The sequence below is a fragment of the Tauraco erythrolophus genome, chromosome 1 (assembly GCF_009769465.1).
Source record: "Tauraco erythrolophus isolate bTauEry1 chromosome 1, bTauEry1.pri, whole genome shotgun sequence".
Taxonomy (NCBI): Eukaryota; Metazoa; Chordata; class Aves; order Musophagiformes; family Musophagidae; genus Tauraco; species Tauraco erythrolophus.
In genome coordinates, this window is record NC_141465.1 from 68,093,811 (window position 1) to 68,115,972 (window position 22,162).

The following is a 22,162-nucleotide window of genomic DNA, read 5'->3' on the forward strand; positions in this document are numbered from 1 at the left end:
CGTTTAGGGATGCTGTGTAGATATGGTTGCTGCAATTAGCTGCCATTGAGAGAAACTCTTACTGGTTCTCGTACACCACTATAATAGGCAGTTTGTTAACATAGTAATAGTATTAACATCTTTTTCAGAGTTAACTAAAGTTTTAGATCACATTTACAGCAACTTCATAGTCCCATTGTAACATTCAGCAAACCTCTGGCATGTCTGCTTTATCTATTTTCCTTTTGTCTTCTGTCTTCTCTTGACAATGGTTTCAAACATAAAAATGTGACAAGTGCTTCTGCCTTTATTCAGCTGATCACTTAAAATTGTCAAACTTTGCACTGTTCATTGTTGTTAGGAAAACTGTTGAGTTTTTCTCTGTGTATAAAGGAACTATACAGAATCTGAGAATCTATAAGTTGTGCCTTTATAATTTCTTGTTTATATAACCACTAGGCGTATTTTCAGAAGATAACTGTATTGTTATGTGATGAAACTTGTGTTTACTGCTGTTTCAGAATAGAAAAACTTGTGCATGTGTGAGCAATAAAGCAGAAACACAAATTTAATACTGCCAGAATATGTGCTGCTAAAAAACGTATATATAGATGCTGTCATTTCAGTTTTCAGAAGAAAATGCTGTCTTTTTAACTGCAGAAGAACAAGGCTTTGACTTCCTGTAATTCTGAAGTGAAAGTTGTCATCAACAAGAAAAATAAAACCTTTTAAAGATAGGCATTAGTAGTAGAACGCTGAAACAAACTTCTGGATTAGCTTCATTGGCTTTCCTGCTTCTTTTGCATCCCAAAGCATAAGCTTAAATCGTCTCAGAAGGACAAGGTCCGCCAGTTTATGGCATTTACCCAGGCTGGGGAAAGGACTGCTATATACTGCTTAATGCAGAATGAATGGAAACTAGAAGTGGCAACAGACAACTACTTCCAGAACCCAGACTTGTACTACAAAGAATCCATGAAAAATTCAGTAGACAGGAAGAAATTAGAACAATTGTATAATCGATACAAAGGTAAGGCTTGTTTTTTTTGTTGTGGGTTTTGTTTTTTTCTAATTATTTGGTTTGAGTGGTATTTCTGCTTTTCCTTCTGCCATTCCTAAGGACTTTTAAGGAAGGATGGCTAGCTTTTGCTTCTCACTCTGTGTTTGTGGTAGTGAGATAAGAATGAAAAAGATTTTAAATGCTTTTAATGTTCAGTACACAACTTCTGTAGATATTTAAAGTAAATTCACAATAGAAATTAAACCTATTCTGAGGAAATAGCGTCAGCTACATATAGTGGAAAGGAGAATAAAGCTTATTGTGCAACTTATTTGATTTATTGCCAGTGGCTGCTATTAAATGTATGTACAATACACTTTATGTGGCAAAATAATACATCTGATTCCTATACTAATATTTGGGGGAGTCGATTTTGTTCAAAGATAATAGTATTTCTGTACGTTAAAATCAAAAACATTTCAGATAACGTTACAGCTAGGAATCTGACAAAACAGTCAAATAAGAAAACTCAAAAACTGGTCATGGAAACTCCATCCTTAGTTTATTCTTTGTAGTGGCTTATTACAACAAAAGCGATGTGCCTGTTCAGAGAGAATTGGAGGGAAAACTCCAGGGAAGTGGATTAAAGGCAGAGTTGTTTCTTTTCCATTTATTTTTATTTTACAGCATTGTTAAAAAGAACAGAAAAAAAATAAAGGGAAAAGATAGTCATGTAAATATAAGAATGAATATGATCCAGGTAACAGCACCTTCTGAAATATGGCCATCTGACATGAATGTCTGCGTTGATCGTTACATGTTAAAGGAGAGCAGGCTGGAATCATTACCAGCCCCTGCGGAGATCCATACGTTTTGTGTTTTAAAAAGTGAACTCTTAACCATTACTCAACTGTGATTTTATGTACTTTTTTTAATTGCAGTGTATGACCCGTTTATGTATGTTCTATTCTGTTCTTATGGTACTGCTTCCATCTTTTTTTGTTACTCTTTACATAATGTGTTTTATTTTAAGTATAGACATTCTTCAATATTTCATTATTATACAATAATGAATTGTGTAGGGACAAAGAATCAGCAACACTATAGCATTTCCTTCGTGGAAAAAAAAATAACTAGAGAATCACTTTTTTTTTATATGTATATAAATATATATATAACACGTATGTATCTCGCTACATCTTTTGCTTGCTCCTTGCATGTCAGTCTTAGAGATTGCCAAGTCAAAAATAAATAAAAATTTGTAAATGCTACTAAGAATATCTAAAATTAAAAAAAAAAAATCACAAGTGTTATTTATTATTCGTAATTTTCTAGCAGTAGCAAACTGCACCACTTGGCTTTTGTGAAAGAAAGCCTAGTCAGTTTTATGTCCGTGTTTTGGTTAGCAGCACACCTTTGCATTTCTAACCCTTCAACAGGCAAGTAAAGTTGTGAACTTGAACAAAACCTTCACAATATTTGAGAGAAAACAATAGGTTTGGTTAAGCACCTTTCCTTTTTACATACATAGCTTAAACCTGAGTCATTTGCCTTGCAACAACAAGGAATTCCTTTGTCCTACAGGGCCTATAGAATGCTACATACACTGCACTGTGTCCGAAATCGGAGATGAGAGGTCTTTCATTTTTCTGTGCTGTCTTCGTGTTGGTTATCTGTTTATCCAGCAACGCTATCAAAAAAACAATTTCGCTTTTGTTCCTAGTTACCTGGATGACGTGAAACATGATAAAGATGAAAGTCCTTGTTGAAATCCATCAGAATTTTTCCATTGATTTCAACACTAGTGCACCTTTTTCCTGCGGTTCTTCAATTACTCACCAAATATACAAAGAATGCGCTTTACATGTCTTAGAACTAGGCCTGGCATACAGTAGAATAGATATGTTTACTTATTATGCCTGCTCAAAGGTCCCTGAACCATGCCACGGGTGTAATTCTTTGTTTAATGGATATAAATCTTTGTTTGCTAAATTAACTTCCTCTCTGCATTTTAACATTTCTTCCACTGTATTGAGTCGAAAAGTGGAAGAGACCTTAACACCACCCCCCACCCTCCTAAAAAAAAAAAGTTTTCTTTAAACTTGATTTTTTTTTTTTAATCAACTCATTGGATAAGGACTTAAAAAATAGCGTGATTGAAAATCTTACCAGTTTAAGGAGTTAACCTTAAATTTAATCTCAAATTTTCTTGAGGGATACTTTTCTATGCAGCCCAACTTACAATACTGAAATGTCTTCCTATTAAAAGCTGGGAAAGACAGTTTTGTAGCTTGTAAACTGTCAAGCTTTAAAAATCAGAGGTGTTACTTTGTTGTAGTTTTTGGTTTGGGTTTTTTCCCCTGCAGCTATTTTAGTTTATGTCCAGAGGGTTTTGGTTGGTTGGTTGGGCTTTTTTTTTTTGAGAGAGAATTTTGTTACAGTCACAGAATTGTTACAATGACATCTACCCTGACATACAAAGCTGGTTCTGACATCCAAAAAGGTAGTAAACTTAGCACTACTTAAACATAGTATTTCCTAAGGTGTGTTGTTTAGCTTAAGACCCTGTTGTGCTAAGCCATTGTTTGAGCAATAATTAAGAATCAAAAATATTTTGAGCTAATTGTGGTCTTTAAACAGTTATAGTGGGTTATCATATATCCCTATCAGGAAAAAAATCTGTGGGCTCACTTGATAGGTGTGTTTTTGTTAGGTTCTTTTGGTTTTTGGCAGGGTTTTGTTTGTTTTATCTTTTAAAGTTTAATGCATGCCAACCAATAAATATATGGTATATTTTGATGTGTTTTTCAGCCTTACTGTTTATAGATGTAGTCAGGCAAACCAATTTCTAGGGAATTTTGCAGAATATTTAATCTATTTGCAAATATTCTTCAAGGTACTTCTAAAATTAACTATATTTCAAGTGAAGACATTTGTGAAGCTTATGAAAAAATGAAGACCTCTGTTATGCAGCATATCAAAGCTGTGCAGATTATTATTTGTAAATATTTTTGGTTAATAATTACAGTTCTCCTCTCTGTATTTTGAAATGCAGACCCACAAGATGAAAATAAAATTGGCATTGATGGGATTCAACAGTTCTGTGATGATTTAAGCCTGGACCCAGCCAGTATCAGTGTTCTGGTTGTAGCATGGAAGTTCAGGGCAGCTACTCAATGTGAATTCAGTAAAAAGGAATTTGTCGATGGTATGACAGAGTTGGGGTAAGTATCTATTTCGACATAGTTCAAAATGTAAGGCGTGAGTTCGGTTTACATTTAAAACATTTTTAGTTTAATTAAGCGTGAAGCTTCGAAAAGCTGGTAAGGCTGGTGCCAAGCTTCGTGGGTGCTAACTGCCTGTAGCGTCCCGTCTTCCTTAAACTGGTGTTTTTCTGCAACACCTTAACAATGACTGCAGTAAGGATGAACCAAAATGATTCTTAACCTGTATAGCAAGGAAAACAGACAGATACGCTGATCTTTCCATGTAATTCATGCAACCATAAGCATGGTTGTGTTAAGGCTTTGAGTTGGACTGTGTGCTGTTAAAAGCTGGAAGTCACTGGAAACGTATGAAGGGGAAAAAAAAAAGTTCAGTCAGTGTTGAAGCAGAAGAGAAATAGGAAAGCAGAAAAGAACCTTCAATTCTTAACCTTATCACCACTAAATGCAACTTTTTTCTTTTCGCCAGTTTTACAAACCATAGTTTTCTGTTATTGCCTTGTATAATAGATACTTCATTTGTACAGAATATCTATAAGAAATGAAAATACATATAGAGGTATTGGTAGTAGAAAAGGTTGTTTAGTCTCACTGTGATGTAACTGACAAAAATTTTTTTCCTTCCTGGATTATGGAACTGTTCTGGATAATAGATTTTGAGGTTAAACCACATTGCTTCTGTTTAGCAATAAAGTCAAGCATTTATCACCATGAAATGTATACATAACCTTTCCTTGGAAGAGGTGCAATATTTGTAATATATAGAGGTGTCAGAATTATTTTTTTCTTTTAAACAGATTGCATTAGATAGATGGAGAATTAAAATTTATTACTTGTGCATGTTCCTACGGAGCTGAATAACTTCATTTGATCTTAGAATAACACCTTATCAATACCTTTCTACAACAGACCAACTTCTTAGAAATGTGGTGGTTATTTCTTGAGCAGGGGTCCTAGCAGTCTGTTGTTACTGACCTTGTTGGTCATTGACTTCTTTCTAAGCTTTCCTTTTTAGGTAAGGGTATTCAGAAATTGTGATGAAATAACTTTTGATATCATCTGGATTGCCATGCTTTGTTTTGTCCGTTTGGGTAGCGACTATAAGAATAATTATGATTTTCTAGCTATGGACAGCAATCAAGTGCTCTTGTTATATCAAAGGCTGGCAGCATTATTTGATATAACTGATTAAAAAAGTTTTGCTAAATCACCTGTAGTTTCTGGCATGGATTTTGTTTTGTAACGTTATTATCACATTGCTCCTACATCCTCGTGACTGTCTCTGATACAGTTCCACAGAGGTGTGTGATTTTTATCTCTTTCTGCTCAACACACATTACACTGGTAGAGTGCTTATTGAGAATTTGGAATGATTTTGTTACATACTGGAGGTGCAGTATCTGTGGTTTTTAGCATTGAACGTAGGTGAAGATTTGAATGAGAAGGAATTCCCTGAGGCTTCATTCATATAGCGTCTTTAGGATACGTATGGGAAGGTATGATATTTGTCCATATTGTTAACTAGTCAAGTCTCTGTGAAACTAAAGTTCTCACCTGAAGACCATTGGCAGAATTCTTTATCTTTTCTCCACCAGGTACTACTGGAGGCCAGAAAGGAACTTATTTTTATCTGTACTATACTTATTTTTATCTATACTAACTGCAAGACAGTTAGAACTGTGTCTGCGTTTTATGGATTTTGCTGTAGTTGTCCGTCCTTTAATAAAATTATTCCTGAATCTTTAGAATAAATGCAAACATTTGGCTACTGAGAACTTTCAAATGCAGGATGTTAGTTATGATAGCTGCTTCTTTGAAACCTATTTCCTTTGCTTTGAGTTTCTAGGTACAATTCAAAGGCAATATCCTATAAACCTCGAATATTCATTTGATTTCTTGATTTGAGGGAAACCGTTTTTCTTTTAAAATTGCATCTTGTCATCTCAGGTCAAGCTGAAAATGCTCCGGTCTTGTGCTATTAAGGAAAGTGTTTCTGATGGAATTTCAGTAACTTGTTTCTATCTTAGTTTACCTGCACCAGGTAAACAGTTTGTCAGCCTTCAAGCTATTGTTGAAGGCTCATTTTTTTTCCTAGGTTTTGTCCACCAGTGTTCTATGGTGAGGAGAGAACGACCGCAAATAATAGTTCATTTTCTTGGAAAGTCCTCTAATATTAACTATAAACATAGAATGCGGCTCTCCATTTAGGTAGAGCAGAGACTAAGTAATGTCTATCTAGATTAAAGCAAAAACCTGCAACCTTATGTTGCAACAGCTATAAAAAGGGAAAGGATAGCAGATTGCAGTGGGTTTTCTATGTTCTTTAGGAACCAAATAACATCTATTGTTTAAGTTTGTAAACTCATGAAGAGACTGAGAAAAGAAGTTAAATCACTGAATCCTGTTTGGGTTGTGTACTTAATGGGTGTCTGTATATAATGTTCCATTTAAAATTGTTTAGTAAAGATATATGAGTGTTTATATTTTTAAGAATGCTATCCAGAAAGATACTTTGGTTTTATCTTAATTACTGTTTTATTTTTCTCTGAAACTAAACTTTAAAAAATACAAAAAAGAAGGAAAAAAGAAAAATAAAAAGAAATTGTAAATATTTACAAATAATGTAACCTCTTTTGAACAGGTGTGACACCACAGAAAAGCTAAAAGCTCTATTACCAAGACTGGAACAAGAGCTAAAGGATCCAACAAAGTTCAAAGATTTTTATCAGTTTACTTTTAACTTTGCTAAAAACCCTGGACAAAAAGGTCTAGGTAAGTAGAAAAAAATCAAGAAAATATCTGCAGACAGTGAAGTCAATTCCAAATAATTCCAAAAATACAGTTTTCTCATTGATGATTGTATAGTAAATTTATTTTTTATTTCTCTTACTGACTTCTCCTCTTTCCATTTTCTTTCAATCAATCTCTTCTTTAGTGTCCCCTTGGCACAGATAATTTAGTGGGGTTTTCTGCTAGTATTGACATTCTTTCTGCTCTTGTCAAAGGAAGTTCCTGCAGTTCTTAGAGACCTGTCAGAAATGTTTTTTTAAAAAAACTGACCTAGTGATCTTCTTATGTTTTCCATTTTGTTCAGAACAACTGAAACAAGATGTCTATGTCGTCTTAAGAAGAGAGAACTCTAGGCGAAAGTTATTATTCTTCTAAGAATTTCAGCTTTAGCTCACAGTTTTTATGTAAAGTTTAGGAAAATAATATTATAGACTTCCTTCAAAGCTAGTAAATAGAATTATACATACAGTATTAAGTATTAAATATATAATATAATATATATATAAAAAAAATATATAATATAAAGTATTAAATTACTGGTCTTTATGAAGTTTGAGATTTGTCCCAACCCATGCCTTGTATTGATGGAGTGAAATGGATACATTACTTAAATTCCAATTTTTTATTCTCTTCAAATAAAAAATATCTGTAGTTTGTCAAGAGGTGAAGAAAAAATTGTAAGATGAAATCTGATATTTTTTCAAATTTATGTCCACTTTCAAAAGACACTGAGGGAGGAATTAAACTGTTTGGTGTGTAGAATAGCACCATACCATCATCACGGTTCTCTTTGTGCTGTGGGTGAGAGGAAGTGGGGTTTTTTTTAGCATAGCCACTTCAACTCTTTGTCTACGTTACTTGGCAAGCATGTTAATGAATACGTTTTCTTAAAAATTGTTGGAAGAGTAGTGAGATGGAGAAGCAGAACATGGATGTAGACTTTCTTAACCAGAGGCATCTTTTCCACATTCTTCTTGGGAATTACTTTGAATAATATCTCATCTTTCCCATTGTTTCTTTTTTCTTTTCTAAACTGTGGGCAACTTTTAGCCAGTTTCCATTTTTCTTTATTTTTTGCTACAATTTCATTTCTAATTACGTGGGTCACATGCCACCTCTCCAGACACAAAAATGAAGTAGTCTCGTAGTGGTGCTGTGAGGCTGGTTGGAATTCAGGTCCCTTAGTAGTTGTTCATTTTCTTTCCTCTCTTCATTAAAAAGCCTAGTACTTTCAGATTGCGGAAAAGGTAAGTCAGTTACAGCTGAGGTTGGAATTTATGGGATACCTACAGAAATATTACAAACGGCTTCCTGTTTTAGTTGGTCAGTTCCAAGATGAAACTCATGTACTTGGGAAATACGTCTCAAAAGCTTTTCACCTAAGCCTGTACAAAGAGAGAAGGAGGGAAGGCAGCCCAACCCAGATTATGGAACTGAAAGTACTGTTTATTTGACATGAGGAGGAAAAAGGAAGCTTACTTGTTTTCCATTAGTTCTGTTAATTTGGTGTGGAGGCCCTTTCATTTGTAAGCCTGTCTTCTCTGTTGTGTAAGAGTGGTACTTTTTGACAATAAAACACCTAAGTGCCTTATTGCACTAAGAGTTAAAGTATTAGTGGGAGAAAGTAAGAAGTGCACAATTAAAGTTAAGCTTAAAATAAACTGTGGAAAGTTGATTGGCACTGTTGCTGTTTTCAGTTTTCAGAAATTACAATAATACTGGTAATAGTCTTAATTTCAAGTAGTGCTTAGTTCTTACATTGCAGTATTTTGGTGATGTTTTTTGTCAGACTTTTCTGGATTTGCAAAGGTGATTCTAGATATTAAATAAATATAAGCAGATGCCACTGCTTCTCTTTCAGTGGAGATACACCATATTTCTGTCTGGTGTGAACAGAACTCTACAGGTTGAGTAGAAAGACAATGCTGAGCAAGCATGTTGAGTAATACGACATTTTTGAGTGATTGAGGTCAGTGATAGCTTATTGAAATGAAAATTAACATTGTACAGGTTTGGAGTTGGAATCTTCTCAGTGAATGCTGTTACATTTAGTGGAGCAGAGGCATGGAGGAAAAAAACAAGTGTACAGGTTGGCGTTTACAACATACTGCTTCCTACTGCAATTATTCTAAGAGTTATGTTTGTTCTCTTTCAGCAAAAAAGTGTTCAGCAAGGAAAAAATTAAGTCCATTATCTTACAGGAGTGTCTCTAAGCTGAGAATTCTAGATGTTCCAGCTGCATTTAATCTAGGCTTAGGTGCTTTTTTATTTTACATCCTCTTCTCTCTGTCCACTGTGTATTTTCTCCTAGAATAAGAAACTGTCCATCTTCCTGCCTTCTCTCCACAACTGGTGTAGAAGTGTTTGGTATTTGTCCCCCAATGACTGTGTGCCTTATTGTCAAGGAGATGTGGGGTTTTCTCATTCAAGTACCAAGTTTGTTTCTCTCTTTCTAAGTTTGAAGCCTTGGCTCAGGATGCTTTCATGATTCAGTCCAGATAGTTAAACAGAATGTATACTTAGATTTGTTATCAAATTAGCTGGTATACATCTCCATCTATGTCATCTTAAGGTGTTGACCTCTCCTTTTTCCCCACATGAACATTAGATGGCATGCAGCAGTAACCTAACATAGGATGCTGCTAAGCTACTGCCGTAGCTGCTTGCCTTAAAATGTTTCTGGTGGCATGCTCCTGTGATAGTGCTTGCCTGCTTATTACCATATGTTCACTTTTGAATTATGACTTGAAGACTAAGAGGTCAGTAAGTTTATCCAATAGAGATAAAAGTGAATGATTTTAATTAATGACGTGCAAATAATCAAAGAATTCTTTCCTAACTTTCAATTACAAAATATTTTAATGTGACTTTTCTGGGATGTGAAGTATTCAGTGCTTCCTCTTATTACACTCGGAGCTTAAATCACCGAGTCTAGGAGTTGTTGCACTCATTGTTTAGGGAAGTGAACTGTAGGCTAAAAGAATATTGGTTGATTCTCAAGTATACACATGACCTATGAATATGCCTATTTGAAAACTAAGCAAATTTGGCATAGTGCCAGTGACAAATGGGAACTTCTTATTCTTAGCAAATTGTTAATAAAAACTTTTTATTAAAGAACACGTAATTAAAATGGTCCTTCTGTTGGATCCTTCAGGCTAAGTGCTAACACATCAGTTTTTTTTAACAGAAATAACACTTGAGAATAGAGCTCACCAGAAAAATGTCTGATAGGCAAAGATGACTCATGTATGCAATTATTTTTCATGTTTATTATCTTAACATATTGAAACTATAAGAAATTGCTGAAATACCTCTAGAATGTCCAAACAGTGATGCTTTGATTATGAGCCGTGTTCATTGCTCTATCAGTATTTTAATACATTTCAGATTACGTTTTTTTTTTTAATCTGTTTCTGCTGTTATAAGAAGTGATAAGCAGCAGTTATTACTTTTATTTTTTGCCCCATCTTCTCTGAAGAACATCGGGAAATACAGTGATTTGTGGGTTTCTTTTTAATATGCCAGGTGGTCTTTAAATGTAAAAGATAAACACTTGTGCCAGACAGGATCATAGATTTCATAGATTTCTAGGTTGGAAAAGACCTTAGAGATCATCCAGTCCAACCGTCCCTAATCCCCATTAAACCATATCCCTAAGTAGTTCATCAATGTCTACTAAAACCATTTCTCATAGGTGTTTTTCTAGCCAAATGTTCGGTGGTACGCTAGCAATATGTACTAACTTGCCTTTTCAGTTCCAGTAGTTATCAGCAAGATTTGAGATCTGATATCTGATTGGCAGTGGTTCTCTGGCTGAAAAAGTTTGGGAGCCACTGCCTTCACATCATGTAATCTTACCTTTCTGATTGCTGGTCTCATACATCTGTGTCCATGCTTGCTGTTGTCTGTGCTATCTAACCTATTGTTAGTTTGTTTTTTTTTTTCTTTTTCTAGTACATAACTTTAAATCTCTGTTCCTGAATTCTTCACTTCAATGCTTTCCTGTCCAGAGTAAATATGCAGAATAATAAATATTAATAAATATGCAGAATAATAAATAAAAACTCTTTCCTTAGAGTTAGTGACAACTTTTTTCATATTTGGCAACTATGTATGCATCTTCCCTTAGTCACTAGACTGAGTAAAACAGACTACCCTGATAAAATTAATCTTCCAGTTCTCTGATACTGGAATTGTTTCTTCCGAATCTCTTCTCCTTTGCAATCCAATTGATCTAACTTTCCCTTGCCATGTAATACCCAAACAAGCTAGATATCTTCCATGCACCTTAGATGTTTTGCTGCTTGTTTTACATCCCATTAAGTTTGCTTATATGTATAACACGAACTGTCTACGGTTTGTGATCTTTTATTATAGGGTTTCTGCAGAACTGCAATGCCCTCAGTTAATTCTGATCTTGTATTTCTGCAGTTGATTATTCCCACTAGCTATATGACTTTGTTCTTCTCTTTAATGAAATCTTTCTTTCAAGTGGCTTTCCAATTTCTTCAAATAATTTTGAATTCTAATCCTGTCCTCTTCCATGCTACACTGTTCTCAGGCTTTGTATAAGTTGCAGATTTAATAAAAGTTTTCTTGGTTGTATCATCTGAGTTACTCTAAGTATTGGATAGTGTTAGATACAGGACTGACCCCCATGGACGAGCTATGTTCTCCCAGAAAAAGTAAAGTTTGGCAGAGAACCACTGAGGTTCTTCTAGAACCTCCTTTGACCTCTGTGAAGTCGCAAAGACGGTAGGTAGCAGTTTGAGGTTGCTTAAGCCTACTGAGATGAATTTCACCATGTCTAGCTTCACTTTGGGCATCAGCACTTTCAGACTGAATTTCTAAAAGTTGTTTTTGCGATTACGGTTGGTTTTTATTGAACCTTTTTGCCTAAAGCATCTATTGAAAAAAATCTTTGTATCCCAAACATTTCTCTTTCAGGAGATGGCAGCAGGATGCCTTATGTCTTTTATTACACCAGCTGCCATTTGTAAGGGAGGGAGTGGGAAGGCACAGAAGCCCTTCTTAGAAGGTTTTTTTTGGTGATAGAAGAATTTTGGTGGTGCCCAACACAGTCGTCTTCATGACGCAGTGGATTTTGCTCCAGTAAGATGGTCTGGGGGGAGGTGTGTGTATGCAGTTTTGTCTTTTATTTATCTTTAGAACAGCCTGTCTTCCATTGCTTTTTAATTTCTTCTTATTCTACAGTTCCCCCCAAAACCAATGCAAGAAATTCTGCCTTTATGAAATTAGATGGGAAGAAACTTCTCCAATAAATTAAGTTATATCTGTTCTGTCATTCCCCAAAATAGGCACAGACTTCAGTACACTGATACTCATTCAAAGAAATAGTACTGCCTTTTATAGGAGTCTCTTTTCCACAGTTCGTGTGGTGATACTAGGGAATTTTTGTTTTTCTTTACATCTGCAGGACTTCTGTCTCTATAGCTTCATCCAACTTGAATGTTTCCATTTACTTTTATTAGCTTAATATTGTCAGGTAGTATGCTTCACTCTGGACACACGCTGTTTAAAGAAGCAAAAGTAGTACCAGTCTGCCTTGGTGATACCTTGTGTAAGTGGTAAGATGCAGGAGGCAAAAGGATATTGCATAAGATCTACCATGATTTTCTTTAAGCAGAAAATGATGTTCTGATTAATGTTACTCAGGATCCAACTGTCAAGTGTCTTTCAAATACATCTGAATGGGTTTGATTATTATCTAAGAAAAAGGTGAATACTTGTGACTGTTAAGACTATTGTTCTCTAAGTGGTGAACAGAATTCAGGAAAAACAGATAGCAAGGTTTCAACACAGCAGTGCCATCTCAGTGGCCGCGTATTGGACATGGCAGGCATAATATTTAGATATACTAAACTTCATCTGAGTGGTTTGTACATATTTTGAGATAATGTAAAAGGTGCGGTTTATTAAGGTCTGGTTTGCCAGGAGACGTTTACAAAGAATTATTATGGATAATTGTGATTCTGTCTGTTTAATCTGCTGTCTCATGTTCTCGCTACTAGGTTTAGTAAAATAAATCTTTACGTTTTCCATGGTGCAGATTTGGACAGGTTTATCTCAACTTCTACTCCCGAATTTTAGCTTTTTCTACCGCAGTCTGAGTGAAATTTTGCATCCTAGTTCTTGGTTGATAAGTGTACTAAAGAATAGGATTATAAATCTTTTGTCATGTTGTATACAGAGCAGTTCAGATTTCTAAGGATGCTGTTCAAGCTCAAAACAAGGCCTTAGCTCCATCTGTCTTTTTTTTTTTTTTTTTTTTAACCTGATACTTACGGTGAGTCTCTTAATGGATCTCCCTTTGAGCCCCAACAAGACATGCTCAGGAAATTCCTCATGCTCAGGAGTTTACTACAGTTTATTTCAGCACTGTGGAGGAACTTAATGCATTAATGCATTCTTTCATGGTCTTCAACTTTCAACACGGAAACAAAATGCAGATTTGGTCCTTCATCACTCCTTTGTGGTCCCTTCGCCTGCTTACTGGCTCAAAAGGTTGTGCTTCCTTCTCTCTGCCAGTTTCCTGGGATCAAGCAAGAGATGATACATGAGGAGGGCATTCAGACTTGAATCAAATATTACCTCAAGACCAGAAGAATGACTATCTTTGCACCCGGTATGTGGACTTCAAGGAGGTTGCGTCTTCTATGAGCAGATGAGTATAATGTGCTCTTTTTAATTGAAGCAACATCAACTTTGGCTTTCATCATAGCAATATCTCAAGATTCTTTGAAGAGACACTTAGACATTAGGGAAGGATTTTTTTTTTTCCCTTCCCTCCCCCCCACCCCCCCTCCAAACTAGTTATCAAGATTTCCTCCGCTTTCAATGAAGAATTAGATTGATCCATTTGTTTGTAGGAGTGAGTGAGTAAGTGGATGGGAGAAGTTGAGGGAGTTCAATAAATGAATGTCATGTTTACTTCAAAAGAAGTCTGTGAATGCTGTGATTTAGGTGTTTCAATGGCCTTGGTCTGTGCGTATGGTCCTTGGTTTATTTTTATTCATATTTTTCTTCCTGAAAATGCCAGCAATTTGAGAGACACTTAGTATAGAACAGTGTGCTCTGATCAAAAAAGGCCAATATAGTAGCAGTAAAAGTGTGACATAACTGCCAGTTCTAGTAATGCCTCATTGATTCTTTTACTCGTGTTTGTCTCTTACTTGGGAAATGTATATCCAGTCAACTTAAAGTCATCTGTTGTAGCTTACCTGAATTGTACGTGGAGAGATTTGCAGAGACGGAAGTATTTTGAAGCTGGCTACGATCGGGTTCATTAGGCTGCACTCAAATCGCCTAGATAGCTGTCTTCTTCTAAGGCGTGCTCCCGTTCAGAAGCAGTTCATCTGCTTTTGTGCAGTTGATGCTCAGGATAGTAAACATGAAAGATCCTACATGGAATCAATCCGCTGCAGCGTGGCAGATGCTGAGATAGAGTTATTAAGCACAGTCGACCCTGCCCAGCTCCTGCAGAGTTCTTCTGAAACCCATGTGCTGTGCTTCACCACTCTTCCCTGTCCACCACAGAGACTTAATTCTGACACTGCGTTATGTGTCCCCTAACGTAGAGCACTGGGAAGCTCCTTGCTTACGACTTTGCAGGGACAAATGGATCCTGAGTTTAGCCACTTCCAGTATTTGTATCATAGCCCTTATCTGTCTTTGCCTTTCTCTCTTCCTTCTGTGAGGGACCTTCTAATTGCAGGTAAGGGCTGTTTTGTTCTAAACTTTTGGCAATTTGATGAAGGGTTTTTAGGTTGAATCCTGAGGGTATTTTCTTGTTATTTTGCTATATGGATTTTACTTGTTTGTAGAAGAAAACATTCCGATTAGGAAAGAAACTAATTCTTGTGTCCATGTTCTTAGTAGTTTGGAGGCCAAAGAAGACTCTTAAAAATCATTCAGAGATGAGGAAACAAGGAATCAAGTAACTCACTGAATCTTGCAAGTATTCATTTGATGTTTGTTGGTCAGGTAGTATGATAGTCCAATTGTTGAGACAGATTGACACCATTTTTCACTGTTCCCACATCTGCCTCAGTTTCGGCATGGTGTCCAGGAATTCTGTTGAAACAAAATAATTTTGTGCAATGTAGTTTTTGGTTTAGCTTTACAGAAGTATTATAATTGCCCATGATCACAGTGAGAAAACAAGAGGAAGGAGATCAAAGAATGTCAACCAAGTTATACTTTAGGGCAAATTATGCAACAAAAACATCTGAAGTTCAGTCTTTTACAGAGGCCACATATATTTTTACAAGGTGATTTAATGATAAAATAGATTTGTGTGTCTTGCAGCTGTCCTGCAAGATTAATGCAGTGTTGAGTACAGGAGAGTTTCTTGGCTGTTCCTTTGTTTTCAAAGCTGTAGAGTAAGTTTTGGTTAAAGCATTGGTGAGAGAAAGCTGCAGACAAAGGAGATCTTGCCTCTGAAATTTTCATTTCCGGAATTTTTTTTTTTTGTACCCCTCCATCCTTATTAACTGCTTTAATAAAAGTAACTTTTTCCTCCCTACGAGCTTTGTTACATTCTTTACTAATTTGTTAGTTTGTGTCTGTAGATGGACTGGGTAAGGCTGATACGTCCTGTTATTTTTTTTTTTGTGGGGGGAGGTGGGGGAATGCTGCCCATGTAGTTTGAGAGAATACTCTTTGAATAAAACTCATTGGTGAGCACCGACGCTTATAACAAGCTGCCCAGTCTCTCACAGAGATAACATATAAAGTAGCAAAGCTTTACAATATTGATAAGAAGATTAAACGTCAATAAAGCAGGAAAAAGGCAATACTAGGACAATCAGTCAATCTCAAAAGATGAAATTAAAGTAAATTATTTGTTTCCAAGCTCTAAAACGTGATAGACTCTGCCATCATAATGTATAGATCCTAGTTAATATGCTAACTAGGGATTATGAGGGCAACAGTGGCTAATATTAAAAGTATTCTTATAAATAACTTAAAGATTTTAAAATGTCATTAGGAAGCCAATGTAATGCCTTTAGCCTTTTTTTGTTTTAAGTTATATCAGTACTTTAGGTGAGTTAGTTTTAGTATTCTGACAGCTTCAAACATGACTGCATGAACAGGTCTGTTGGTGGGGCACTCTGAGAGCTGGAAAGCTCTACTTGGCAGAGGATGGCAAGTGAGTGCAGCAATCCCAGAGTGCTGTTTTGGCACAGCAGGTCTAAATGAACTTCCTTTCACGTTCCTCATAAATCCTACTCTCCAGCCAGTTCGTTGCTATCTGTTGATTTATCTTTCTGTTTTCTCGCTTCCTTGATTACTTGTGTGCAATGACTTCATTGCCCTTGTCCAAAATTATAGCAAAGGGATGAGGAACTTAATATTTTTTTTTTTTAATTCATGCAGGAATCTAATAACGATTTTTTTTTTTTTTGTTAACAAGATAAGCATTTGATCAAATCTTGAAAGTAGACACAGGCTGTCTGACTGATAATGTATTTCTCCTTCTGCATTAATTGTGCTAATTTGTTTTCACTTCAAGCTTTCTGTTCAATGAAGGTAGAAGAGGCTGAGGATTTTTTTAAAACAATTTTAGAATGAGGCTTTAATGCTTCAGCATAGATCATACTGCATGCAGAATGCTTTACTTTTGATTGTGAAAAGCTGATTGTTTGAATAATTCAAAAGTGTAAAGAACTTTTTAAAACATACTAAAACATGTTTACTATAATAAAATTTAGCAAAATAATGTTTAAAATAATTAAAACATTATTTTACTAACCTTTTCCTCCTTCTTGAATTTGTTTTACTTAGATATTGTATATATTTAAAATTTTTTTTTAGTAATTTTAGTCTTAATTTCGTAATGGTAATTGGTATCACTTTTAGGTAACTCAGTTCTTAGGGTTTTACTACAGAAAGCTTTATAGGTGCTGTGTGTAGCCACAACTAGACTAAATATCCGGAAAGCTGAATATCTGGATGTTAAACCCTTGTTTCAGTATATGCAAAAAATTTGGACTATAAAACCATTACGCTGAAGGGACTGCATGACATACAACACTCACTAGATATTGAGACTGAAAATTAGGGGTGAATGGAAAGCTCAAACCATTGTATAATGCAGAGTATATGATGTGGTATTTTTATGATGTTCTTTAAACATTAGCCATTTAGCGATTTTGTATTTTGGATATAAACATGGATGTTTGCAAAGAAGTCTCTTCTAAACTGGTCCTTGCTTAGGTGTTAGTTTCCAGACATTCATGCATCTGTCTTTTCCTTTCCATTTATAAAACTTGCGTAATTAGTCTATAATGTGGGAAGCATATTTTTTTGGTACAAAACCGGTATATTTTTATAATTGTAGTTTGATTTGATTTGATTTATAATGATGCCTTCATATTTATGCAGCATTGAAATAGGTATTCCTAAGACTGCTTAAGAAATCTATGCCTTGCAAAAACATCTTCTGCGGGGATGCACAACTCCCCTGACATAAGGCCATTTTATTTTATTTTTTAATATCTTTTAATACTGCACTAATTGTAGCAGATGCACAAACTCCACATCATTCCTGTTTATTGATGCCACTATCGGCATCCTAATGTAGAACTGGAACTCTGCGTAACGCAGTCTTCCCTTTAAAGAAAAAAAAAAATATGTCTTTTCTGTCCTCCAGTGCTAAGTTTTTTAAACTTAGTAGGAAATTGTCTTCAAACTAAAGTGTAGCCATATCCCCTGAGAATGTAGCACACCTGAAGGTCTAATTTTCTTAAATAATTTAAGATTATGTAAACTGGCACTACTACCAAAAGTGATAGTTGCATCTAGTCCTTTTGTTCAAATATCTCTTGTGTTATTTCATGGGTTTGTGTGATTGCAGTAAACCAGATGGGGAAGACTTACGTTTTTTTTTTAACTTTGAGCTAATTTTAACCAAGATTGAGACTTCTCTGTGTGTGCTTAATGAGGAGAGCAGCTCCAGTGTGAAGACCGATTTCAGCCACTACAGAGCAGCATCCTGAGCAGGATATGCTTTTGTTGTACATTATAGCAAATAATTCCTGTATCTTTGTGCAGAAAAATTGATTTGCACACACATGTAATGTCTCCCTCAAATGTCAACTTAATTAAGAGAGTATTTGACATGCATTGTGTTAAATAGAATTTTGCAATAATCAAGTTCACCTTAACATGATACTACATTTGACACATACTCAAATAAACCAAGGAAGTGTGGCCTCTTCTTTCCCTTTTAACTTTTTGGTGGCACCTTTAACCATCTTTGTTTCCTTGCCTGTGCATTCTTTTTTTTTTTTTCCCCCAGAATATTTCATCAGGAGTACAAAAGCTCTTCTGGTATTAGTGTCTTTTTCTTCAAGGTGCGTTTTACTTCGTCACGTGATAGATTTGCAAGGTTGACTTGGAAAGGTTGAGTCTTCATAAGGAAGCCTGAGTGAATGGGGTCAAAGCCAATCACTTCACAGTGAAGTTAGAAACCCTTCAGATTATTCAAGTTTCTCCCTTCCTATTTCTTTTGCTTTTCATTTGGGATAACACATATGAATAATTAATCTGCATATGTAAACAGCAAGTAAATGCTATTAACTATTCTCTTCTACTTTTTTTCTGTGGGAAGTGAGTGTGGTGGCAAAGACAGGAAGGACTGAAAGAAGTTTATTAGGGCATAAAGCAAGTTCTGTACTGAGAAGCTCTCCGATCATAGTAGAACAAACGCCGGCAGCCGTGTCTCTATGTAGCTAGGTATAGGCATGCTGTGTTTCTCTACATCTGAACTACTGCACTTTGTCTGGGCCCCAGCCCTCTGTGATACAGACTCTAGGGAACTGGCTGTGTTCAAATCTGGTACATTTATTTCAGACTTGAAACTTGATTTCAGGTAACAGTGTCATTTGGTTCGTAATTTGATACGTGCAATTTCAAATACCGTGCTCCTTTCTTGTAGTTGGAGGTCAAGCTTCTATCTTATTTGCTGTGATAATACTTTCTATTAAGTTTCATATTTTGTTTTTACTCACTTTGCACTGAAAGCACACACTGAAATCTTTTTGTGGTTTAAGAAAGGCTGTGCTTTATTTTGTGGTTGCGCCAGCAGTATGCATACATTTAGTGCTGTTACCTATGGGACCAAGCACAGAAGCCATTAGGTATTGTGAGTTGCTAAGAAAGAGAACAGTACTTCAAGAAAATCATGACTTCAAGAATCCTTTCTACCCTTACGCTGCATCTAATATTGCTCCTACTTTTCTGCTTGAATATGTGGCAGTGCTGCATCCTCCTCTTGGCATACATGAGCTGAGCTCTGCTCTCAGATCTATGGTTGTGGTGCAGAACAAGGGCTGCTTTCTTGGACTTATATTTTCAGTACTGGGAGTAGGCGTTTGTCTGTTAAATGATTCCAGAAGCAGCAATTTGTTGCTGTAAGGGATGCTTGAGAATTATCATGCCTCAGACAAATCTTTATCTTTTTTTTTTTCCCCCATCCTCTCGTGTCCTTGAATTCCCTTTAAAGTCAAGTGTGCCTAAAATGCAATAAATTAACAGGAATTGGCATCTGCAGACTTAAATGTTTGGGTCGTCCCTTCCAACCCTAACCATTCTATGATTTGCTGTGTTTGTGCGTGCATTTTTAAAAAAAAAATTTCTAGACAGAGTTATCAATAACTATTTTGTTCTATTTCTGTAGATTGAAAGTAGCTTTAATCCAGCACTGCTGGATAGTGACAAAACATTTAGTCTATATGACTGCCATGTTCAATACACAATTTATATCATTACTACTTGCCCTTTGAGTTCAGTGAGAGTAAGAAACAATTCCTTACACTTCTTTGTAGTGATTTTTAAAGAATGTTATTCGTTTGTATCATAACATACTGGATGTAGAATTAATTGTTTAACCATAAGAGTTTTATTGCATATAATGTGCTGTAATATTTACGTGTTGCTTTGTCTGTTGCAGATCTAGAAATGGCAATTGCATATTGGAATTTAGTCTTGTCAGGAAGGTTTAAATTTCTAGATCTTTGGAATAAATTTTTGTTGGTAAGTATGTACCGTACTTCTTCCTCTCTATCTTAGTCCACAGTAGTCTGGTTTGTAGGCTGTGTGCTTACAATAAAGAAAAAGACAGGATATCTGAATACTTCCTTTGAACTTTCCCTTTTTGAAAACTGATATAAAATAGTCTTAAATCAAGCCAAATTAAATCTTCTCTATATAATTTTCCAATTGAGAAGAATGAAAAAAAATGTAGCAAAGAATAGAGCATTCTGCTTGCTTCATCCTGTATCCTCCTACTTATGAAATCTTCTGTGTGAAATGAAGCCATGATTGTAGATTAAACCTGTGTTGTCTTCATTCTCAAGACAACTGTGATTATTGTCAACCATATATTTTATCGTGCTCTGCCTTTTGTGGTATTAATGCATAAACTCAGTCTTTTTTAAATGTCAGTTCTGTTATGACTGACTTAACCTGAGAGACTTTTCCTTTTAACTGAAAAGTTCTTGTCTGAGTAATTATTTTGACTCATTTTTTAGATAATAGTTGTGAACTGATCTTGACAGTTTCTATTCTGTGGGCAGTGGAGCAAAGATGCATAAATTAAACTTTAGAGATTGCAAAATATTCTTATTAAAGACCTGATTCATTTATCCATGTTTCACATTTGCATTTCTATGTACTGGCAAAAAAACCCCACCTTATATAATATTACATAATGTATAATTTATCTTGTTTTTCAATCTATCTTTTTATGTATAGTGTAGGAGAATTATCACCAATGCTTAATAGGAAAAGTGTATACCTTTTGCAATATTTCCTGAAGTTTTTTCTAAATTTTTGAACAGTAATATTTTATTCACTGATTAATATACCAGTTTCATCAAAAGAACTTGTGAAAACATTTCACATTTTAATTGTCTTGATACACTTAACAAACCCAAATTGAGATCCATAGATGTCACTGAAGAAAAGTCCTAATGTTCTTTTTCCACTCAGCTATGTGATCAAGTTTGTTACAACAGACAGTTGTGCAGATCTCTGCTTCAAGCAGTAATCTAGATAATCTGATATGAAGTGTGTTACTTTGCTACAAATATTTAGCCTAAATGTTTACTTTAGAATAAATGTTTAGATTTAAAAAAAAATCAACCTAAGAAAGAAGCAAGTTAGGGCTCTTTAGGATGGGGAGGTTCTTTGTTTGTTTGTTTCAAGGAACCTTTTCCAGAAAATATGTTTGCCTGACATTTTTTGCAGTTAAGTGTCGTGGTTTTAGGCTGATCCAGCAACTAAAACTCACACAGTCTCTCCTTCTCCAGTAAAGTGGAGAGGAGAAAATTATAATAAAGGGACTGAGGGCTGAGACAAGAACAGAGGGAGCACCCACCAACCATGGTCCCGGGCAAAACAGACTCGGCTTTCTTAAAAGCAAAACAATTTATTGACGATTACTTAAAAGGACAAAGGGAAACAAAACCGGTTACTTGAGAGGATAAAAAGAAACAAGGCCAGATCTTAAAACCAGCACCTTCCCCCCCCCCCCCCCGCCCCCTTTCCTTTTCCTCCCAGCTCTACCTCCTCCCCCAGAGGCGCAGGGGGCAGGGACTGGGGGATGCAGGTCAGTTCATTCCGTGCTGTTACTTCTGCTTCTTTCTTAAAGGAGGAGAGTCCTTACACCCTTTTCCCCTGCTCCAATGGATCCCCTACTCACGAGGAAAAATCCACAAACTTCTCCAGCGTGAGTCCAGCCCACAGGAAGCAATCCTTCCCCACGGATTGCCCCAGTGCGGGCTTTACCACAGTCTCAGATCCTTAGGGAGTTGTAGCCACTCGCTCCAGCGTGGGTCATCACGCAGACTCCAGATGCCTCTCTGCCTTGTCGTGCGTCCCAACACGACCATCCTCAGGCTCAGGCATCTCCTCTCCACGGGCTGCGAGTGGGTCTCTACTCCACCGAGGCCGTCCTGGTTGCAGGGGGGCCGCCTGCTATCTCACCACCAGCTGCAGGGGAAACTCGGCTCCAGCACACCTCCTCCTATTCCATCCTCACTGACCTGCTGTCGATGCAGCTGTTTCTCTCAGATCTCAGTCCTCTCCAGGTGAACTCAGCCCAGTGGGCACCCCGGGAGTGGGGTGCCCCCGAGTTCCC

The 22,162-nt window shown here is 36.1% G+C and overlaps 1 protein-coding gene across 1 annotated transcript in view; it reads left to right on the plus strand.

Moving 5' to 3' along the window:
• The window catches only part of DCUN1D2 (defective in cullin neddylation 1 domain containing 2), a 29,477-nt gene that overhangs the window by 1,909 nt on the left and 5,406 nt on the right, over positions 1-22,162 (plus strand). The window contains 4 exon segments of the mRNA XM_086619767.1: positions 793-1,009; positions 4,035-4,203; positions 6,845-6,975; positions 19,973-20,055. Of these exon segments, the coding sequence (XP_086475893.1) occupies positions 793-1,009; positions 4,035-4,203; positions 6,845-6,975; positions 19,973-20,055 (600 nt within the window).